Source organism: Marmota flaviventris, chromosome X, assembly GCF_047511675.1.
Source record: "Marmota flaviventris isolate mMarFla1 chromosome X, mMarFla1.hap1, whole genome shotgun sequence".
Lineage (NCBI taxonomy): Eukaryota > Metazoa > Chordata > Mammalia > Rodentia > Sciuridae > Marmota > Marmota flaviventris.
The window spans coordinates 57,364,709-57,385,372 of NC_092518.1; the positions used below are offsets into that span (position 1 = coordinate 57,364,709).

At 41.7% G+C, this 20,664-nt stretch overlaps 1 protein-coding gene across 1 annotated transcript; it reads right to left on the reverse strand.

The window, feature by feature from the left end:
* Positions 1–1,526: 1,526 nt before the first annotated feature.
* On the reverse strand, positions 1,527–20,664 carry Dgat2l6 (diacylglycerol O-acyltransferase 2 like 6). The gene is made up of 7 exons (XM_027935763.1): positions 20,580–20,664; positions 7,604–7,714; positions 7,144–7,214; positions 6,582–6,786; positions 4,837–5,011; positions 2,425–2,636; positions 1,527–1,681 (listed from the first exon to the last, which is right to left on the reverse strand). Exons 1-7 carry the CDS (start codon positions 20,662–20,664, stop codon positions 1,527–1,529), a joined length of 1,014 nt encoding a protein of 337 aa, XP_027791564.1.

A 20,664-nucleotide genomic window follows, 5' to 3' on the forward strand; every position in this document is an offset into this window, starting at 1 on the left:
GCACTTGAGGTCACTTGAACTTACACAGGACACTGATGTACAGTGCATGGTACTTGTCCATATTCTCCTTGTTAGGAATTTTAATCTTGGGGATTGTTGGAGGTTGCAGGTTGTTGCAAGAAGGAGTGGTTACATCCTAGCCCTATTTTGTATTTTATTTAGAGACAGGGTGTCACTGAATTGCTTAGAGCCTCACTTTTGCTGAGGCAAGCTTTGAACTCATGATCCTCCTGCCTCAGCCTCCTGAGCCACTGGGAAGGATTACAGGTATGAGCCACCGAGTCCGGCATTAATAGTATTTTAATGAAGAATTTTCCCTGGGAAAATCATGAGTAGAATCATGCCATTTTTTCCCTCGTTTATGACTAAATTTGGTGGAGCCCTGTAGAATCTCACTTAGGAATGAGAAGCAGAAAAAATGGTTGTCTAGGAAATCAGGAATGGGATCTGTAGTGGCTCATGGAGAGAACTTAGGTTTGGAATTAGTAAGACCTGGATTTGAATGCTAGTTCTATCCAAAATTGTATGGCTTTGTGTAAGTTTCTTAACTTCTAGTAATTTCAGCTACTATGAAATGGGGATGATGGCAATGTCAATCTCAGAGGGCATTAGCATTAAGAGACAAAAGTTGTGAAAGTGATGACACGGTCCCTGGTCCATAACAGTAGGTATTTGACATCAAGCAAATTTATAGCTGATTCATGGTCTTGTGGATCCCTCCCATCTGACTCAGAGTGGTTGTATGGGGTTAGGAAACGTGGGCTATTCCATGATAACCTGTGCCAGTTCCTGTGTTTCTGCTTCTGTCTCCTACACTTATAGCAGCTATAGTTCCATTCCCTCACCTCTTCTGTCAGGCGTGGTGTAAAGGGTGGATGATAAAGAAGAAAGAAATAGCTTTCTACACACCAACTTTCTGGTCAGAAGAATAAATTTTAAGTTTGACGGATGCCCAGTAGTGAACTACAATGTAATTAGGAAATAGTTGTATACTGTTTTATATATCTAGAACTTTATTTTTATAGAAGAAACACGTAGTTGCATGGTGGATCTGGAACTCTGTCATAGGTGAGGGAATCCTGTCTGCGTGAGCCACAGTTCAGGCCCCTTGTTTACCTTGTGGCAGTCCCCAAATTGTAAGGAAAGAACCTGAGATAAAACAAGCTACCCTTCTTCTACACAAAGCTTCTAATCTTAACCCTAAATAGTAATGGTATTGCTAAGGTTTAGGAGGACAGGGCACAGTGTTTGTTGGCTTCTCATTACTTCAATTAGTTGGTTAGAGTGACTCACAAGACCTCTAAACAGGGTTGTTGCCCTAAAACTGTTTCCTTTCTCCATACTTGACTCTGTCACTTGGGAGGGGATACCATTTCTGGAACCCAGACTCAATAAGTACTTTTGGCTTGGTTGTCATCACTTCATATCCTTAAGATCCAGCTCCTCTCCACATTCTTCCTTTATTATTTTCTCTATTTGGATCCTTTGTGACTTTGTGGGTTTAGTAACAGGGAATCTGGCTCCTGTTATATGATTGTCAACTCCTGGGTCTCAGGAAGGCCATATTCAACTTTGTGTTGGTCAAACAACTTGCGCAGGGCACTGATGTAGAGTGCATGGTACTCGTCCACAGTCTCCTTGTTGGGCATTTTAATCTTGGGAATTGGCAGGGGTTCCCCAACTGTGGAGAAGGAGAAGAGAGAAGCATCAGAGTCCCCACCCCAAGTCACACTACCCTTCCCTCACTGGGGCCACATACTGACAGTATCTGGGCCCTTCCCCTTCCTTCATGCTTTTTTATTGTTGTTGATCTTTCTTTCTTTCTTACTTCCACCCTCCCTTCCTTCCTTCCTTCTCTCTCTCTCTCTCTCTCTCTCTCTCTCTCTCTCTCTCTCTCTCTCTCTCGGGATTGAGCCCAGGGATGCTTTATCACTGAGCTATATCCCCAGCCCGCCCCCCCCCCCCCCCCCCCGTTTTTTAAATGTTACTGCTAAATTGCTGAGGCTGTCATTTAACTTGTAGTACTCCTGCCTCAGCCTCCTGAGCTGCTGGGAGTGCAGGCATGCACCACCACACCCTGTATTGTCTTCATTTTTCACCCCCCTACCCCTGCTCCAGCTCTATATTGGCCCTCATGCTCTGGTCACCTAATATCAACAATATTGCAGAGAACCAGAGTAAGCACAGGAGGGAGCTGAAGGAGTGTGTATGAATAATGATGTACTCATGACAGCTGTTGAACTCTCTCACCTGGGAATGGCCACAACTGTTATCTGCTTAATTGTCTTCCCCACCCTACTCTAAACCACACCTACTAGAATTCCTTTTGTCCCATCCTAGCTGTTAGTCACATCTCCTAGGACTTGATGACTTGAGGTGGGGGGATCAAGGACCCACTCTGCCCAGGGAATGTGGAAAGCTCACCAACAGTGTTAATGGGCCGATTGAAAGGCAATAAGCCCCAGGATCCATGAGTGAGGCCCCGGCCATGGAAGGTACACAAATTTATTCCCAGGGCTTTTTTTAATGCTCCCTGGATGATTTTTTGAAAGAACCTTAACCATGTGCCTTCAGGGAACGTCTCCTGATTGTGAACTTCATTCTCACCGAAGGAATAGGAAGGGACAAGGTATGCCCTGCAAAGAGAAGGGCAGGGTATGAAATCCCTGAGGAAGCAAAACCTCCCCAAGCAAAATCTCCCCCCGGAAAAACTCCATCCAAGATCAGAAATTTCTCCAACCTCCTCATTATAGGTCAAAAATTTAAGCATTCAAGTATTCCTGCCAGGTCCCACCCTCCCAAACGAACTGTGACAGAATGAAACTAATCTGGGACACCTAACTGCCTACAGTGAATCCAGCATCCAGAATGATCTTCCTAAATTGCATATGTGGACATGTCACTGCTCTCACTGAAATTCTTCCAGAACTCCTCACTGTGTACTGTAGGGCTTAGCATGGCCTTTGTGCTCCAGCTCTCCCTACTTGGCTAGCTGCCCCTTTCCCTGCTCCTTCCTTGAGCCCTGTTTAGCCATACTAAGTGTGCAAAGTTCTCTCTCATCTATGTGTTCATGCTGCTCCCTCTGTCTTCTTGTGGCAAATTCCACTTTGCCTTTCAATTCTCAGTTCTGATATTGTCCCCTAGAAGAAATTTTCTTTAGCTACCTCCAATACCCCACCCCCTACAGTGGCTTTGGTGCCCCTCATCTACTGCTGACCTGTCTCTTGTCCTCTCACTCCCTAGCCCTGCGTTACAGTCATCTTCTTTCCTGTCTGACTTCCCCAGGAGATGACTGTAACGCAGGGCTAGGGAGTGAGAATAGTATCGTATTCACCTTTGAATCCCAAGGGCCTAACATGGTACCTGATATTTCATATATCTTCATGGAATGCTTGAATTCTTTCTCCCTTTTCATCTGACTGGAAACTCCTACTATTTAAATTCACAGTTCAGATGTCACTGAACTATGAAACCTCTACTCTGGTTTAAGGTCTTTCCATGGAATTGATGCTTCCATAGCAATTAGTATGCATCTCCCTTATGCACTTGGTTCATTCAACAAATATCTCTTGAGTTCTTTCTATGTGCCAGCATTGTTCTAGGCCCTCAGAATATATCAGTGAACACACTGGATCAAAAAAAATCTCTGACCTCATGGAACTTACTTTTTTACTGGAAGAGGAGGAAGATAAACACTAAAATAGCAGGTAAATAAAATAGATGATATATAAGAAGATGATAAATACAATGGGAAAACAGTAAAGCAGGAGAGTCAGGATAGAGCCATTTGAAAAGAGATGTTTCAGCAAAGGCTTGAAGGATGTACAGGAATGGACCAAGCAGCCATGTGGAGGAATAATGCTCCAGGTGGAGGGGACATGAGGGCAAGACCCTAAGGCAAGAGTTTATGTACTTGGGGAACAGCAAGAAGGCCAGTGGAGTTGTGAAGGAACAAACAAGGAAAAGAAGTAATGAGTGATGAGGTCAGGAAGGAGAGGTGGCTGAGGACTAGATGAGACTTAGCGTCTTCTAGGCCCTTTTGAGGATTTTGGCTTTTGTTCCAAATAGCATGGGAGCCACTGGAGCATTTTGAGTGTGAGATGATCTGACTTATATTGAACAAAATTATTCTGGCTACAGTTGTAAATGGACTCTTGGAAGTAAGGGAGGAAGACAGAAGCAGGGAGAGTAGATAGAAGTATTGTATGATGGTAATTTAAACTAGGTGGTTGTGTGAGGCGGTAAATGATTGATTCTGATTACATTTTGTAATGATACGTGTGTGGGTCTGTCTTCCACAATGGACTGTGGGTTTGTGAGGACCAGGTCTTATTTATTTCTAGAGCCTCAGTGCCTAGTCCTATGCCCTACACATAGTAGGTATTTGATAACTGCTGAATGAGTGAAAATATATATTAAAAATATATTTTTTCAAACCAGATTAGATTTTCTTTGGGTTTGTGCCTTATTCATCTTGGCAATCCTCGTAGCACCAGGGCTAGTGACTTCCTTGCCCTTTGGAGGTTCTCAGGGTCTCCCAGTGAGTAGATGGATATAGAATGAAGCCCCACTTCCCTAGACACCCAGCTTATCAGGCTAATGGGCAAAAGGTGCAAGGTTTCCTATAATTCTTTCACCAACTTCAAGTGAGAAAATTGTCCACTGTAATATGTCTGGAGGTTCAAACATCCACAAGGCACAGTGGTAAAGGGGTAGAAGGAAACAGAGTGAAGAAGGGCCCCCCCTAACAGGTTTCCCAGAGAGGACACCACTTTGGAGAGGGCTACAGAGGTCCTGTGTCATTGTGAGAAGAGAGCCCAGAACCCAGGGACCCACCCTGTCTTCAGAGCCAATTTCACAAAACCTTTGCGATTTTTTAGCAAGATGGTGGAGGCTCCTGGGCGGCACAAGAGGGCTTCTGCAGCTCCACCCACCACAATAGTCACAGCATTTCCTGAGCCTTTCTTGGTCAGCAAGTACTCCAGGGCCAACTCACTCACTGGGCATATACCTGTGAAACCAGAGTCAAGTGGTAGAAGAAACTTGGTGCAGGGTTTTTCCAGACTCTTTCTGTTGGAGGCAGTTTTGTCTCCTGCTTGTTGCTGTTCCCACCCTCTGTCTTTGGCCCCCATATCCTGGGCTAGACCTAGCCTGAGGTGGATCCTTAGGCCTACATGCTTGACTTGGGGGTCTGTGCTGATACAATTGGGACTATACTGAGTTCCTCTGCCTTCTTTCATCCAGAGTCTACTAAATTCTAAATCAACATTCTTTGAAACCCATGAACTACAGCCATCTTCCACTCTTCTCAGGCTGACAGCACTGAAGACCCTCCAGAGTTCTTTCCTCCATGGGTGATCAGGACTAGAGCCACCATCAACATGCTTCTTCCCTAAGGGAAACCTGCCAAAGGGGAGCCATTGGCTGGTGGTTTTAAAGAGTAGGCAGACCTGGGAGCCTACCTAAGCCAAATTGCAATGAACAGTGGAAGGTGGATGACACCTTGTTGTTCAATGATAGCCAGAGTCTTTCATCACTTTTGAATCTTGTCTTTGCCCTTCATTCACCTTCTACTCTCTACTGCGATGACAGAAATTGACTCCAGGATCCAGCTTTGGAGAGAGATCCCTGCACCAGGGTCATGTCAACCTCAGAGGGAAGCAGAAGCGTCCCCTAGGATTCTAGTGGTTCTACTTGTCCCCTTCAGATAAATGTATCTTACCTCTGGTGTCCAGAAGGATGAATATTCATCTAGAGAGGACATTTGTCAGGTTGCCCTGGCTTAAAGCCTGGTGTGGGGAAGTTGTTGTGGATTCTGAGGGATGGCATCTTATGCAAGGGCAGAGGTGTTCCAAGGAGATGAAGTTCATGAACCAAAAGTATACCAGCTGGTCTGAGAGACTCTAAAATGTTTTTAAGCTACCCTTGGATGAGAGCTGTATGGATGACTGGCCAAAAGAAAGCAACTGACATCCCAGAAAAGAGTCTGGTGAATCATCCCTGATTTTTGTTTGTGATTCTGTTTAATACTTGGCTTTCAACTTCTACTTTCCATTTTGGCATTGATCCTGAACTCAGCCTTCTGGTTCCCTCTGTGAAAGGAATCCTGGCAAATCATATGAATGCCTGTAACTTCCCCAGTTGCCCAACCAAATCCTGCCTCCCAGATCTCAGATAGTCATATGCTTCACCACATACTCCTGACACTGGCCCAGTGTATTCTAGATTCAATTTTTACCAAGTTCTTTTCTATGAGGGAATGACTGCCAGTGCTTATCAGTGTTGGAGCCCTGAGATAGATTCTAAAATGGAATAATTGTACCAAAAAGAATTTCAGTTGTATGTATACATAGAAAATACTAATAAAAAGTAAATAAATGAAGGAATGTAAGGAAGATCATTAGAGGAGAAGAGGGAGAATGGGGGAGGGAGGAGGGAAAGAAAAGCAGGGGGAATGGGGATTTAAATCAAATCCCTTGCATATGTTATTTTGCCAAAATGAACCCAAGTGCTATGTATAATTTTAATGCTCAAATAAAAAATAAGCAAAATTTAAAAGTTGAATAATTTATTATACTCACCCATTGACATTACATATTCTCGCACAATTGGGATCCAGAAGATCCCTTCCAAGGTCCCTAAAAAGGGAGTGATGGATGGGAAAATCCGAGCAAAACCACTGGCCTCAGTGGCAAAGTTGATGAAGACACCATAAGAGAAAATTCCATGGGGGTGGCTGCCAATGATGTAGTTGTGTTTGGGAGAAAGGTCATGTGTCTTCACCAGCTGTTAGAGGGATATTGAGTCAGAGCATTGGCTAGACAGAAGAAAGAGGGGATGGGTAGACTCAGACCCCAATGGGTAGCCTATGTTTCCTTCTAGGAGCCTCAAATCCTTGCTCCTTGGGATGCCATCATTGACATAGGCTTGCCAGGTGTCGTAGTGGTCAAAGAGGCTAACCTGGGTTTTCCACTGTTCATCTGTTCCCCCACCTGCCCATCCATCTTGGGTCTCTGCTCTGCAGTATACCTCTGGGCCTTGACCTTCACTGATGGCCACCAGCACTCTTGAATAAATGGAACTGGATAGGGGGTCAGAGTCTGGGCAAAAAGGATCAAGGGCATCCAGAAGAAAGATAGTCACCTTTACTGGGAAGTAATTTTGGAAATACATCCAGAGGGTCCAGTTTCGTACCCAAGCTGAACGCCTACCACCTGTGGATAGAAAAGGGAAGGGAAGAGCAGTTGGAGACTTGCCAGTCCCTTTACCTCTCCCACAGGTGAAGAGTTCTGCTGGAAGTACTCATGCCCTTAAAGGGGTCTCCTTTCCACACCTTAAAGCTCTAAGTACCATCCCTAACCCAACTCCCAAGACAGGAAGCCCCTGTTCCTCTGGAGCCATCCAAAAAGTTTTTGGGACAACATCTCAAGGCTGGGGGCACCTTCTCAGAAACTCCAACCTCTTAATTCTTTCTGGGCAGCCTGGCAAAGCCCTCTGTCCCCTTCCCTCCCCACTTTATTCCCCCCCCCCTTCATCCACTTCCTTCACCCTGCGGTTTTATCTGTGTTACAGACAGGACCACCATTCTGCCCCCATCACTTACCTTGACTGTGAGTATTCCAATCATAAGCAAGCCAGGCTAAAGCGAGCACAGCCAAGTACCAGAATCTAGTGAACACCATGAAGTAGGGTATACTGATAATGGAAATAGATCCTGAGGAGACACATGGGATCATGCCCTTCAGTTTCTTTACAGTTTCAGCACACCTCCCATAACTCCCATCTCCACTCCACACCAAAGGAGCAGCACAAAGTCAGAGTGGCCTCTTCTCTCCTTCTCCCCTTGTACCCTTGCCTAGATCTTCTGTGGTCCAGGAAGACCTCTGAATTATTGGATCTGGAGCTCTCAATGGCTGAGATTTTAACAGCAGAACCATGAAGTGCTCAGAGCAGACCTTCATCAGGGGTCCAAGGACAGCAGTACTTCTTAGAAAATAGAACATCATGTTGGACTGGTGGCTGATTATTCCCATTCTGGAACCTCAGGAAATTCTTTCTAAAATTTTGACCCTCCTTTCTTTTCTGAACCGCTAAGTCTGCGCATTCCAGAGCTTGCCTGCAGTATACAGGCAGTATACAGGCTATTTGATTCTGAGAAAAAAAATGCAGAATAGAAATTGCCTGACCATGTTCTGTTTTTTCCCTTTCACAATGTTATGAAAGTTCAAAGGGGGAAAAATTTATCTCTGTTAGCAAAGGAACACAGCAAGCTGTGAAATGCAAACATAATGCTTCTTACAGTTCTGGGAAATGAATGCCATTTTATTTTTATGTAGTTTTTGCCATGTTGGGGATTGAACTCAGGTCCTTGTGCATTGCATCTGATACAAGTGCTCTACCACTGAGCTACATTCCATTTTTAAATTTGAATTCATGGAAAAGATGGGCTAAATACACATATTGTGAATTAAAAAAAAAGACCTAGCTAAGGGAATGACATCTTTAACAAGCTGCCACATCATGGTAGATGAAATTTTCAGAGAAACAAAAGAAACTCGAGTTACCAACAGGCTTGTCTCTTGCATTTGAGTCATAAATGAAAATAACAGTAAAAAGACACAGTGGGCATTTCTTTAAAAACTCAGGTTATGAACAGGGCATGGTGGTGCCCATCTATATTCCCAGCAATTTTGGAGGCTGAGGCAGAAACAACATAAGTTTGAGGCCAGCCTTGGCAATTTAGCCAGATTCTGTCTCAATAATAATAATAAGGCTAGGGGTATAGATCAGTAGGAGAGCACTTGCCTACCATGTGCTAGGCTCTGGGTTCCATCCAGTATTGCAAAAAATCAAAAACAAAAATTTTTAATTAAAGGTGGTCTAAATGTATCTTGCTTTGAATGAATTTTGTTGAAATCTTCAGGATTTACAATAGTGCCTGGCACACAGTAGGTCAACAAATATCTAGACTGGCTGAAAATAAATAAATAAATAAATAGATAAATAAATATTTTCTCTTTAAAGTCAACTTAAGTGATTAATGTTTAGTTAGCATGTGCAATGCTATTTAAATACGACATTATTTTAAAAGTGTAGCCAGATTGTGTGCCTTCTTTCATATTTGGTTTATCTACCAGTCCTAAGGTAGCCTAGGTGCCCTTACCTGGATAAACACCATCTTGTGGAATTTATTGGAACTGCAGGTGTGGCTCTGCAGGAAACCAGAAGTGCAATCTGACAACAAGCCTTCCAGATCCAGCCTGTTTGAATATCATCAGTGTAACGCGGGGTGACAAAAGTGGGATTGTAGGATATCATGAAGATAAAGGGAAGATCGGTAATGTAGAAGAAGGAGACTGAGAGGCAGAGTAGAGGGATGGGTTAGGGGAGGCAATGCAGAATGAATTCTTTAAAAAATATGTTATCTGCATATATAAATATACCACAGGGAACCTCACCTTTATGCATTAGTAAAAAGAACCAATTAAATATAACTAAATAGCTAGGTGTGGTGGTGCATGTCTGTAATCCCAGTTACTCGGGAGGCTGAGGCAGGAGAATTGCAAGTTCAAGGCCAGCCTCTGCAGCTTAGGGAAACCCTAAGCAAGTTAGCAAGACCCTGTTTCAAAATAAAAAATAAAAAGGACTGGGGATGTGGCTCAGTGGTTAAGAGGACGGAAAGGAAGTCTAGTAGAGTAGAGCTTCAAAATAGAATGGAGAGGGGAGGGAGAACCTGAGGAAAAGGGGAAGATTATGAACTGAAATTGAATTCCATGCATGTATGACTTTGTCAGGAGGAACCCAACTACTGTGTACAACTATAAAGCTCTAATAAAAGATAAATAAGTAAAAATAAAGAGAATAAACAGAGGCCCAAAGTAGAAAAGCTAAAGATCACAAAACAAGGAATTTCATGACATAAAGCAAAGGCATCTGAGGAAGGAGTGATGAAAAATAAGCACTTGTGTGTATGTGTGTGTAACACTCCCTTAGGCATGACATTGAGACCAGGAGACAGTTCCAACATCTTGTTCACAGTCAAGTGAATGAATGTGAAGAGGATTATCAAGAATGAATTTCAGGGCTGGGGATGTGGCTCAAGCGGTAGTGCGCTCGCCTGGCATGCGTGTGGACCGGGTTCGATCCTCAGCACCACATACAAACAAAGATGTTGTGTCCGCTGAGAACTAAAAAATAAATATTAAAAATTCTCTCTCTCTCTCAAAAAAAAGAATGAATTTCATATACATAGGTTCCTTTTTTTAAAAAAAAATTACAGGGCTGGGGATGTGGCTCAAGTGGTAGCACGCTCGTCTGGCATGCGTGCGGCCCGGGTTCGATCCTCAGCACCACATACCAACAAAGATGTTGTGTCTGCCAATAACTAAATAAATATGTTTTTAAAAAATTACAGTGCTGGGGATTGATCCAGAGCCTCAGGCATTCTAGGCAAATACTCTATCACTGAGCCACATCCCTAGCCCCACAGGTTTCTAATTTAGTTTGTACTGAGGCCGACCAAGCCATTCTAAAACATGTGCAGTTGTAGCTCATCATCATTCTAATTTGCATTTCCCTGATTGCTGATGATGCTTACCAGCTTTTCCTTTGCTTATCTGCCTTCTGTGTTTCCTCTTTAGTGAAACTTCTGTTCAAATCTTTTGCCCATTTTTCAATTGGGTTATTTGTTTTTTTACTATTGACTTTGGGAGGTGCTTATACATTTTAAATACAAATCTTTGTTCTGGGATGCGATTTGCAAATATTTTCACCCAGTCCTTGTCTATCTTTTATTTCTCTTAATGGGGGGTTCTCTTTCTTAGTGTGAAACCTTTTGATTTTGATGAATTTATTTTTTCTTTTGTAAGTTGTGCTTGTGTATGTGTGTGCATGTGTGTGCGTGCATGTGTGTGTGTGTGTATGTGTGAGTGTGTGCGTGGTACTGAGAACTGAATCCAAGACTATTCTACCACTGAGCTGCATCCCCAGCCCTTTTATTTTTTTTTGAGACAGGGTCTTATTAAGTTGCTGAGGGTAGCCAGAACATATGATCCTCCTGCCTCAGCCTCCTTCCTGGGATTATAGGGGTACACCAACATGCCCAGCTTTGGTGAATATTTTTGATGTGATATTTGATTTGGTTCCCTCATATTTTGTTGAGAATTTTTGCTTCTTCTATTTTCTCATTAGGGATATGGACCTAGAATTTTATTTTATTGTAGTTTTCTTGCCTGCCTTTGATATCAGGGTAATGCTGGCCTTGTAAAATGAGTTTGGAAGTGTTCCCTCCTCTTTAGTTTTTTTGGAAGCATTTAAGAAATGTTGAGTGTCAGATACTGTGGCACACACTTGTAATCCCAGCTACTTGAAAGGCTGAATCAGGAGGATCTCAAGTTTGAGGCCAATCTTAGTAAGATCCTGTCTCCAAATTAAAAAATAAATAAAAAAGGGCTGGGGATGTAGCTTAATGGTAGAGCACCCTTGGGTTCAGTCCCCAGTATTACAAAAAAATGTTGATATTAATTCTTCTTTGAATGTTTGGTAGAATTCAGTCATGAAGCCATCTGGTTCTGGGCTTTAACTTGTTGGGAGATTTTTGATTATTGACACAGTCTCCTTACTCATTATTGGTCTGTTCAGATTTTCTAATTCTTCATGATTCATTCTTGATAGGTCATATGTATCTAGGAATGTATCCATTTCTTCTAGGTTGTCCAATTTACTAGCATGTGATCATTCATACTAGTCTTATGATCCTCTGTATTTCTGTGGTATCAGTAGTCATGTATCCTCTTTCATGTTTTATTTTATTTGATATTATCTCTCTTTTTCTTGGTTAGTATAATTAAAGGTTTGTCAAGGATTGGGGTTGTAACACAGTGATAGAGTACTTGTCTTGCATATGTGAGGCACTGGGTTAGATCCTCAGCACCACATAAAAATAAATAAAGATATTGTGGTCCATCTAAAACTAAGAAAAAAAATTTAAAAAAGGCTTGTCAGTGTTATCTTTTCAAAAAAGCTAACTCTTGAATTTGTTGATCTTTTCTATTATTTTTTCTAGTCTCTATTTCATTTATTTATACTCTAATCCTTATTATTTCCTTCCTTTTGCTAACTTTGGACTTAGTTTATTGTTTTTATAGCTTTTTGAACTAAAAATTAGTGTGTTTGAGATCTTTCTTTTTTCTTTATGTGTTTATTGACATAAATGTTTTTATTGTATTTATTCAGAAGTATTTCACTCTGATGATATTAAAGGGGTACTGTGTTTTAAATTTCTACTTTCAGTTGTTCCCCTATTTTGATGCTGTTCCTTTATTTTGAATACTCTCTCCCTAACTTTCTGCTTATCAAAATTTCCTCAGCTTTCTAGACTTAGCTTAAAGTACACTAACTTGGTGATATCTTTGCTAATCCCCTGGATAGAATTAAAGCTATCCTCCTCTGCATCCTTCTAACATGCTGTGTTCCTGTTTGTCCCTGTTCCACTTAGTCTGCTTGTGTAACTAGTACCTCATATGTCTGGCCCTTTCCCTGTTATATATAACTTTGAAAGTAGTCATTAGCCTGGGGCCAAGCACAGGCAGATGATTCATGATATGTATTTGTTACATTGAATTGTAGTACAGGGAGAAGTTCAATTTCAAAATTATCCAAGTGGCAGGTGAAAGTTAATAGGAAGAGAAACCACAAGTGCCCTTCTTCCAAATAAGGAAATGCCATCAGAGGTGTGTGTGTGTGTGTGTGTGTGTGTGTGTGTAAGGCCATGGGTAACCAGTTATTTCCAGTATAAGCTGGAAATGAAGGGTGAAAACATTATGTTTCAGGGTAATGAATGAAGTCTAAGTTTTGGCAACACCTGTCAAATGGAGCCAGTTGGCCCAATGCTTGCAGAAATCCAAGAATGCAGCTGGTTTGTCAAAGAGGATTTTCAGTGGCTTTATGATTACTTATTGAAAAGCAATTAACTATAAGTGTAAGAAACTATAGTAGTAAAAGATAATGTAATAATTCAACAAACATTGACTGGAATTGCCAGACACGTGTTGCTTATCTGTAATCCTGGTGGCTCAGGAGGCTGAGGCAGGAGGATCGAAAGTTCAAAGCCAAACGCAGCAATTTAGTAAGGCCCTAAGCAACTTAGTGAGGCCTTGTCTCAAAATAAAAAATAAAAAGGGCTAGAGATGCAGTCCGGTAGTTAAGTGTCTATGTTCAATATCCAGTATATAAAAAAAATACATTGACTGAGATTGCCTCATATGAAATTGCTGTGCTCAAAGTCATGGGGAGATCATTGGGGACTGGGAAGAAGAAGAAGGGAGTAAGATTTGAAATAATGAAAGTAATACAAATTTGCTCCTTGATTCTGTGTATTGAGCATTTGCTACGAGATAGCAGTCTATTCAATACCTAAAGTGAAATTATCTTATCTAATCCTCACAATCCTGATAAGTAATTTTATTATTACCATTTCACAGATGAAGAAACTGAGGCTCAGAGAGGTCATATATCTTCACTCCAAACTTTGGAAAAAAGAAAGTAGGTAGCATTTATTAAGCATTATGTACCAAGAGCTATTTTGAGCACCTTTGTGCATTAACTTATATTAATATATGTAGAAAACGAAGTTCCTGCTTTCAGGCACTCTAGGCTTCATGTGAATGTTAATATTTAAAGAAGAAGGGTAGCAGTTTGACTGATTGGTGGAGGATAGGCCTTCCATGCACAGGAAGTGCTTGAACAAATTCCTGGAGATGATAGAATCCAAGGCCTTTGAGTAACAGTACAACCTGCAAAACTACAAGAAGCATGAGGAAGCCATAGAACAGAAAGTAAAGCAGAGAAAGAAGCTGTAGGCATTAGAGCTGAGGAGTAGTGAGTAAAGACTATTAAGCAGAGGAATGGCTTGATCATATCTGTATTTTGGGAAGACAACTTGGAATAACTGTGGGAACCATAGAAACTGTAGGCAGGGATCTGGGGCTGTAGCTTACATGCCTAGCATGCACGAAGCACTAGGTTCAATTTCCAGGACTGAAAAAAAAGGAAGAAAGAAAGACAAACTGTAGGGCTGGGGCTGTGGCTCAAGCGGTAGCGCGCTCGCCTGGCATGCGTGCGGCCCGGGTTCGACCCTCAGCACCACATACAAACAAAGATGCTGTGTCCGCCAAGAACTAAAAAATAAATATTAAAAATTCTCTCTCTCTCTCTCTTAAAAAAAAAAAAAAAAACTGTAGCCAAGGAGATCAGCTAAGAGTTTTAGTGATTCAGGTGAGAGGCAATGGGAACCCAGAATAGGCTACTCTATATCAAACCAGTTTGAAAGATGCCACAGGAAGTTAAAATTTCAGCCCAATGCAGTTATAGGGAGGATGGAGAGGGAGCAGGGAAGGATGTCTTGACGGGGCCTGTGGGGGATGCTGGGAATGCATTATAGTCCTTTATCTGCTTAATTTTCTAGGAACTAGTTATATTTTTTCTTCCTGAAGGTGCAACGAAATTAAAGTCTAGGGTATCTACCTTGGAAGTGATTGTCATGCATCTGTGGGTCAAGTGCAAGGTTGCCAGTCTCATGATGTGGTACTATGGTTTGAATGTGTCCCCAAAAATTCATGTGTTGGAAACTTCATCTCCAATGCAACAGTTTTGAGGGGTGGGAACTTTAAGTGTTTAATAGGTTCATGCTGTCATTACAGGAGTGTTGAGAGCCATAGCCGAAGGGGCCCCAGCAAACTTCCAGCTGCCAGCAAACTTCCAGCTGCCGGCTGATGATTGGCTCACAGCAGCCCCAGCAACATCTAGCTGATTGGCTCCTCGGCCCCAGCAACATCTAGCTGATTGGCTCCTCTGCGGTGATGCTCATTGGACTGTTTCCCTGCCCTTTCAGACCACGGAGCTGCTCATTGGGGGACCTTTTTGGCTCTGCCCACGTGACCCAGCCAATCGGCCTCAAGAGCAGGAGGATTGTGGGAGGTGGAAAGAAGCTTGTGGGGAGAGAGACAGGCTTGTGGAAAGCCGGTGGTGGCAGTTGAGGCTCTGAGGATTTTTCCTGAGAGGCTGTTTTGTTTGGCGTGTTTGGTTCTAAAAATAAAGTTAGTTTCTTTTGACAAGTGGCTCCTGATTGTGCCCAGCCAGGAGCGGCTTCCTGATAAAGGTGAGCATGGCTTCCTCTTGCACCTCCCTGTTGCATGTACTCACTCTCATTTCTTGCTTTCTGCCTGCCATGGGATGATGTGGCAAAAAGACCCTCTCCAGATGCTGGCACCTTAATATTGGATTTGCCAGCCTCCAGAACTATGAGCTAAAAATACTTCTATTGTTGATAAGTTATCTAATCTGTGATACTCTGTTATAGCAGCAGAAACTAAGGTAAGGTGGTTGAATTCCAAGTAACATTAATTTCTATGATAGAAAGGAAGAAAACTACCATTTGTTGAGAATTTTCTCACTTCATTGATGATCAGGATATTTTTTTTATGGTGGTGGTGGGGTTACTGGAGATTGAACTCAGAGGCACTTTACAACTGAGCCACATCTGCAGCCCTTTTTATCTTTTACTTTAAGACAGGGTCTCCCTAAGTTGTTTATGGCTTCTATAAGTTGTTGGGGCTGGCCTTGAACTTGAGATCCTTCTTCCTCAGCCCCTTGAGCTGTTTGGATTATAGGTGTGCACCACTGTGCCCAGGTTTAGGACATTCTTGAGAGACTGGCACTATGTATGCTCTGTTTCTACTATGGTGGAGTGCTCAAGATCACATTAAAAAATAACTGAGAGTTACTTGCACAAGATCTTGTAGCAGTAGATGGCAGAACTCTGGCTGATCCACAAGACTATATTCTATTTTTTTGTAGTATCAAAAACTAAAATTTAGAGGGCAGACTCCCCCCATGTATATCAGAAGGATGTGTAAAGAAGAGAAAAAAGAACAAGAGTTGAACTTAAAGGTTTCTGCTTAGGAAGAAGGAATATGGACAGACCATCAATTTAGTTTCAAGTTCTTCAAATATAACCTATAACCCCCCCCAAAAAAAATAGTGTCAAGCTAATTCATGTCCTACTTAACCACATCATTTCTTTCCTTTCCTGACTCTCCTGATCCACTCAACCATTTGTAATATTTCCCCTGACACCCTAATATCACTTTATCATGGCTCTTTCTTTTGCTTACCACAGCCTATCTGACATTATAGTGATTTGTGTATGTGTCCAGCACTGGCATATAAACTATGCACAATGTTAGAATAAATGATTCATTTATCTCTGTTACTAGATAGTAAAGAACATGTAATTAACTCATTTGTAGTCTCAGAAAAGGCAGCCCAAGGTCTTACTTATATTTAGTGCTTGCTCTGTAACTATTGGAGAACAGATTTTAATCTCTGTAGACATCACACCTGGTAGATGACATAGCTAATTTGGTACTCGCCAAGACCCAGGATTCTTCTAATATCTAGAATAATCACTAAATGAACAGAATCAGGATGTTTAACATCTAAACTAGTAGAGAAAGCCAAATGGAATAATAATAAATCTAAAAGAAATCAAGAGCCAGGCATGGTGGCACATGCCTGTAATCCCAGCAGCTCAGGAGGATAAAGCAGGAGGGTTGCCAGTTCAAAGCCAGCCTCAGCAATTTAATGAGGCCCCAAGCAACTTGCAAGACCCTGTCTCAAGTTAAAAAATTTAAAAAAAGGCTGGGGGTGTAGCTCAGTGGTTAAGGGGCCCTGGGTTCAATCCTGGGTACCTAAATAAATAAATAAAGAGCACATGAAAAGATGTTTAGCATCACTAATCACTAGAAAAATGCAAGTCAAAACCACAATGAAGGGCTGGGGTTGTGGCTTAGTGGTAGTGGTAGAGCTCTTGCCTAGCATGTGTGAGGCACTGGGTTTGATCCCCAGCACCACATAAAAATAAACAAATAAAATAAAGATATTGTGTCCATCTACAACTAAAAAACTATTTTAAAAAACACAAATATCATTTCATACCCATTAGCATGGTTATAGCTGCTTGTGGTGATATGTACCTGTAATCCAAGTGTCTTGGAGGCTAAAGCAGGAGGATCACAATTTCAAGGCCAGCCTTGGCAACTTAATGAGACCCTAAGCAACTTAGTGAGATCCCTGTCTCAAAAAACATAAAGGGCTGGGGATAAAACTCAGTGGTAAAGTGCTCTTGGGTTCAATCTCCAGCACCAAAAAAAAGTGCTGCTGAGGATGTGGAGAATTAAAATTGAAAGCAGAAAAGCAGAGTCTTCAGGAGATTTTTATGTACCTATGTTTTTTTTCCCCTTCAATACTAGAAATTGAACCCAGGGACATTTCACCACTGATCTACATCCCCAACCCTTTTTATTTATTTTTTTATTTTGAGACAGAATCTTACTAAGTTGCTTAGGATCTCACTAAGTTGCTGAGCCTGGCCTTGAACTTGCAATCCTCCTGCCTCAGCCTCCTGAGTTGCTGGGATTACAGGCATGTGCCATCCCACTCAGTTTAAGCAGTCATGTTGACAGCAGCATTATTTAAAGTAGCCAAGAGGCAGAAGTATCTATCAATGGATGAATGCATAGACAATATTTAGTGTATGCATATAAGGTAATATTATTTAGCTTTATAAAGGAAGGAAACTCTCTACTTGGGAGGCTAAGGCAGGAGGATCTTGAATTTGAGGCCAACCTTAGCAACATAGCAAGAACCTGACTTAATTTTTTTAAAATATTTTTTAGCTACACATGGACACAATATCTTTACTTTGTCTATTCATTTTAAGTGGTGCTGAGGATTGAACCCAGTGCCTCACATGTGCAAGGCAAGCGATTTACCACTGAGTCACAACCCTAGCCCCTTAATTTTTTTTTTAAAAAGGAAATTCTGACATATGCTACCATATGGATGAATCTTAATAACATTATGCTAAGTGAAGTAAGTCAGTCAAAAAGATGAATACTGTATGATTCCACTTACATGTGGTACCTAGAATGGGCAAATTCATATACAGAAAGGAGAACGGTAGTTGCAAGTAGTGGAAGGAGAGGAAATTGGGTTGTTAGTGTTTAACACATGCAGATTTTCAGTTTGAGAAAATGAAAAATTCAGGAGATGATTGATGGTGAATGTACTGAACATTACTGAACTGTAAACTTTAAAATGGTTAAAATGATAAATTTGCTGTTCTGTGTATTTTATCACAATAAAAAAATAACCTTTAAAATGTAGGCAAAAGACAACATTCACATTTATTATTATGTGATTTCACTGATGACACAACCATGCCATCATGTGTCCCTAACATGCCCACTCCGGTCCTCCAGCTCTTCCAGGACCACTGGAAGCTGGAGAGATTTAGCATGCAGAAGGCTTACCCTCACCTTCTTGGTCCCTTACCTATTCAGTTGCCTGATAGTCCCTCAGTTCTTTCCCTGCCCAGAGACAGTGTCCTTTGAAAGGGGAAAAGGAATATAAGAAAAAGTACTTCAGGAAGTAGTGATTTTTCTGGGAGAAAAATAAGACCGTTTTAATAAGGAGAGCCACCTCAGAAGACCAAGATAATCTGGGCATTTGTGTTCAAGTATTATACCAAGGCCTTCCTGTGTAGAAGAGACCATGAGCCTAAAAGGATCCACAGCTCCTCCTCTCTCCTATTTTTAACTTTTATTTTATTTTGAGGTGCTGGGGGTTGAACCTAGGGCAAGTCAGGCAGGTGCTCTGCCACTGAGCCACGCCCCCAGCCCTCAGCTCTTCCTCTCCTGACCTCTTTCCCTTGCTCTCTCGCCTCTATTTGCTCACTCTTTTGGGGTTCCAGACTTGAAATGATGGCTGCTAGTGCTATACCAAGTCTCTTAGGAAATTCCCTTGCAGCTCACTTTTCTAGCTGAGGACTGGAACTTAGCAAAGGGGTCTCTTTGAGGAAGTTAAGGCAGAATGCAAAGGAAAACAAAAAGAAACTGAAAAACTATAAACAAATAAGTTTACAAAAATTAACTTTCTTTTCTTTTTACAGCTAGAGTCAAACCATTGATGAGTTCAGGCATGATTCCATTTTACTGTCTATCTCTCTATCTATCATCTATCATCTATTTTATTTTTGTGGCACTGGCAATTGAATCCAAGGGTGCGTCTACCACCAAGTTACATCCCCAGCCCTTTTTATATTTTATTTTGAATTAGCATCTCCCTAAGTTGCCAAGGCTAGCCTCAAACTTTTTATCCTCTTGCTTTAGCCTCCCAAGTAGAGAATTTCCTTTTTAATAAGGTATAATAAATCTTTATCTTTTGGGGGTGCCATGGACCTCCCTGGAAACCTGGTGATGCTTATGGACTCCTTCTCTGAAAAATATTTTTAAATGCACAAAATAGGGCTGGGGTTATGGCTCAGTGGCAGAGCGCTTGCCTAACACATGTGAGGCCCTGGGTTCGATCCCCAGCACCACATAAAAATAAATAAATAAAATAAAGCTATTGTGTCCAACTACACTAAAAAATAAATATTTAAATAAATAAATAAATAAAGGTATTGTGTCTATCCACAACTAAAAAAAAATTTTAAATGCACAAAATAAGGTTCACACACATACAAAAGAAGCCCATTATATTAAAATACAGTTATCACAATATTCCTTCAAAACGTGATATTAGTAACCAATATGGATTTCTTGGTTTATGCATAAATAACCAGATCTATCAGTCTTTCTAATAACTACTGGAATTTTGAAGCAGTCATGGGCATAAATGAAATTTCAAGATGCCTGTAACAACTTTAATATGAAATGCAAATCTCTGTGGTGTCTGCTGTTTACAAAGTCACAGGGGCTGCTGACACTTCTGGGGTTTATTGCCTACATTCATCATCAAGGGATATGCTCCATTTCCACTAGAGGTTAGTGAAAGGAAAAATGTATTTCTTTCAAGCCAAATTCAAAGTCCTGTAATTACCCTCAAATTCTTGGTCTGCAGACCCCTGGTTAAGATCCTCTGTTCTAAGGGGTCATATAGCCTCCCATGGATTGGAGCCAGCTGTTTTCTACCTGTTTATCCTTCAGAATGACATTAGTTTTTCTCATCCTGTTTCCAGGCTTGGCCCTATAATTGATATCCCACAAAGCCCTGGTTTCTAGCTGGCCAGAGCTTGTGTCTGTCAGCCCATCCGTTCCGCATTGATGACTGTTGTGCCCTCAGTCCACCAAAAAATTGGTCCTTTCTCAAAATTCTGTTCAATGTGTCACTAAGGTAGCCCTGGGTTTTTCACAATTCTCTCTCTCCAGTCTCATACTAGAAAATCACCTCATGTCTTCCTAGTAACACCAGCTTTGCAAGCCATCACCACCTCTGCCCTATGCCCAAATGTGATTCTTTTCAGCCTGCTTAACAGGGGACAGCTCCTGAGAAGGCTGAAATACTCTTTGAACAAGAAAAGCCACAGCCTCACTCTTGACCTTTGTGCCACCAGCCCAGTCCTTCCCCCCATGATAGGGGGGAACAATCAGATGATCACATCAGAACCCTCCTCATCTGGGGGTGTCTGGCCTCTTGATGTGCTCCCATGTGCTTCCCAGCCCTTGGAATTCACTCACCTAAAATTAAATAGATTGGAATCCACTGCATAACAGAGAGGGTTCGGAGACCCTCCTGAAGATTTTGCCTGGAGAAAAAGGTCAT

Bases quoted from the DNA above. Each gene is read 5' to 3' on its own strand.
- Dgat2l6 (XM_027935763.1), bottom strand. From the start codon at position 20,664: ATGACCTTTTTCTCCAGGCAAAATCTTCAGGAGGGTCTCCGAACCCTC. The intron at 7,715-20,579 runs GTGAGTGAATTC...GTGTCTCCTCAG, and splicing joins TCCAATCTATTTAATTTTAG to GATCTATTTCCATTATCAGT. The intron at 2,637-4,836 runs GTGGGTCCCTGG...TTCTCTTTGCAG, and splicing joins AAATTGGCTCTGAAGACAGG to GGCATACCTTGTCCCTTCCT.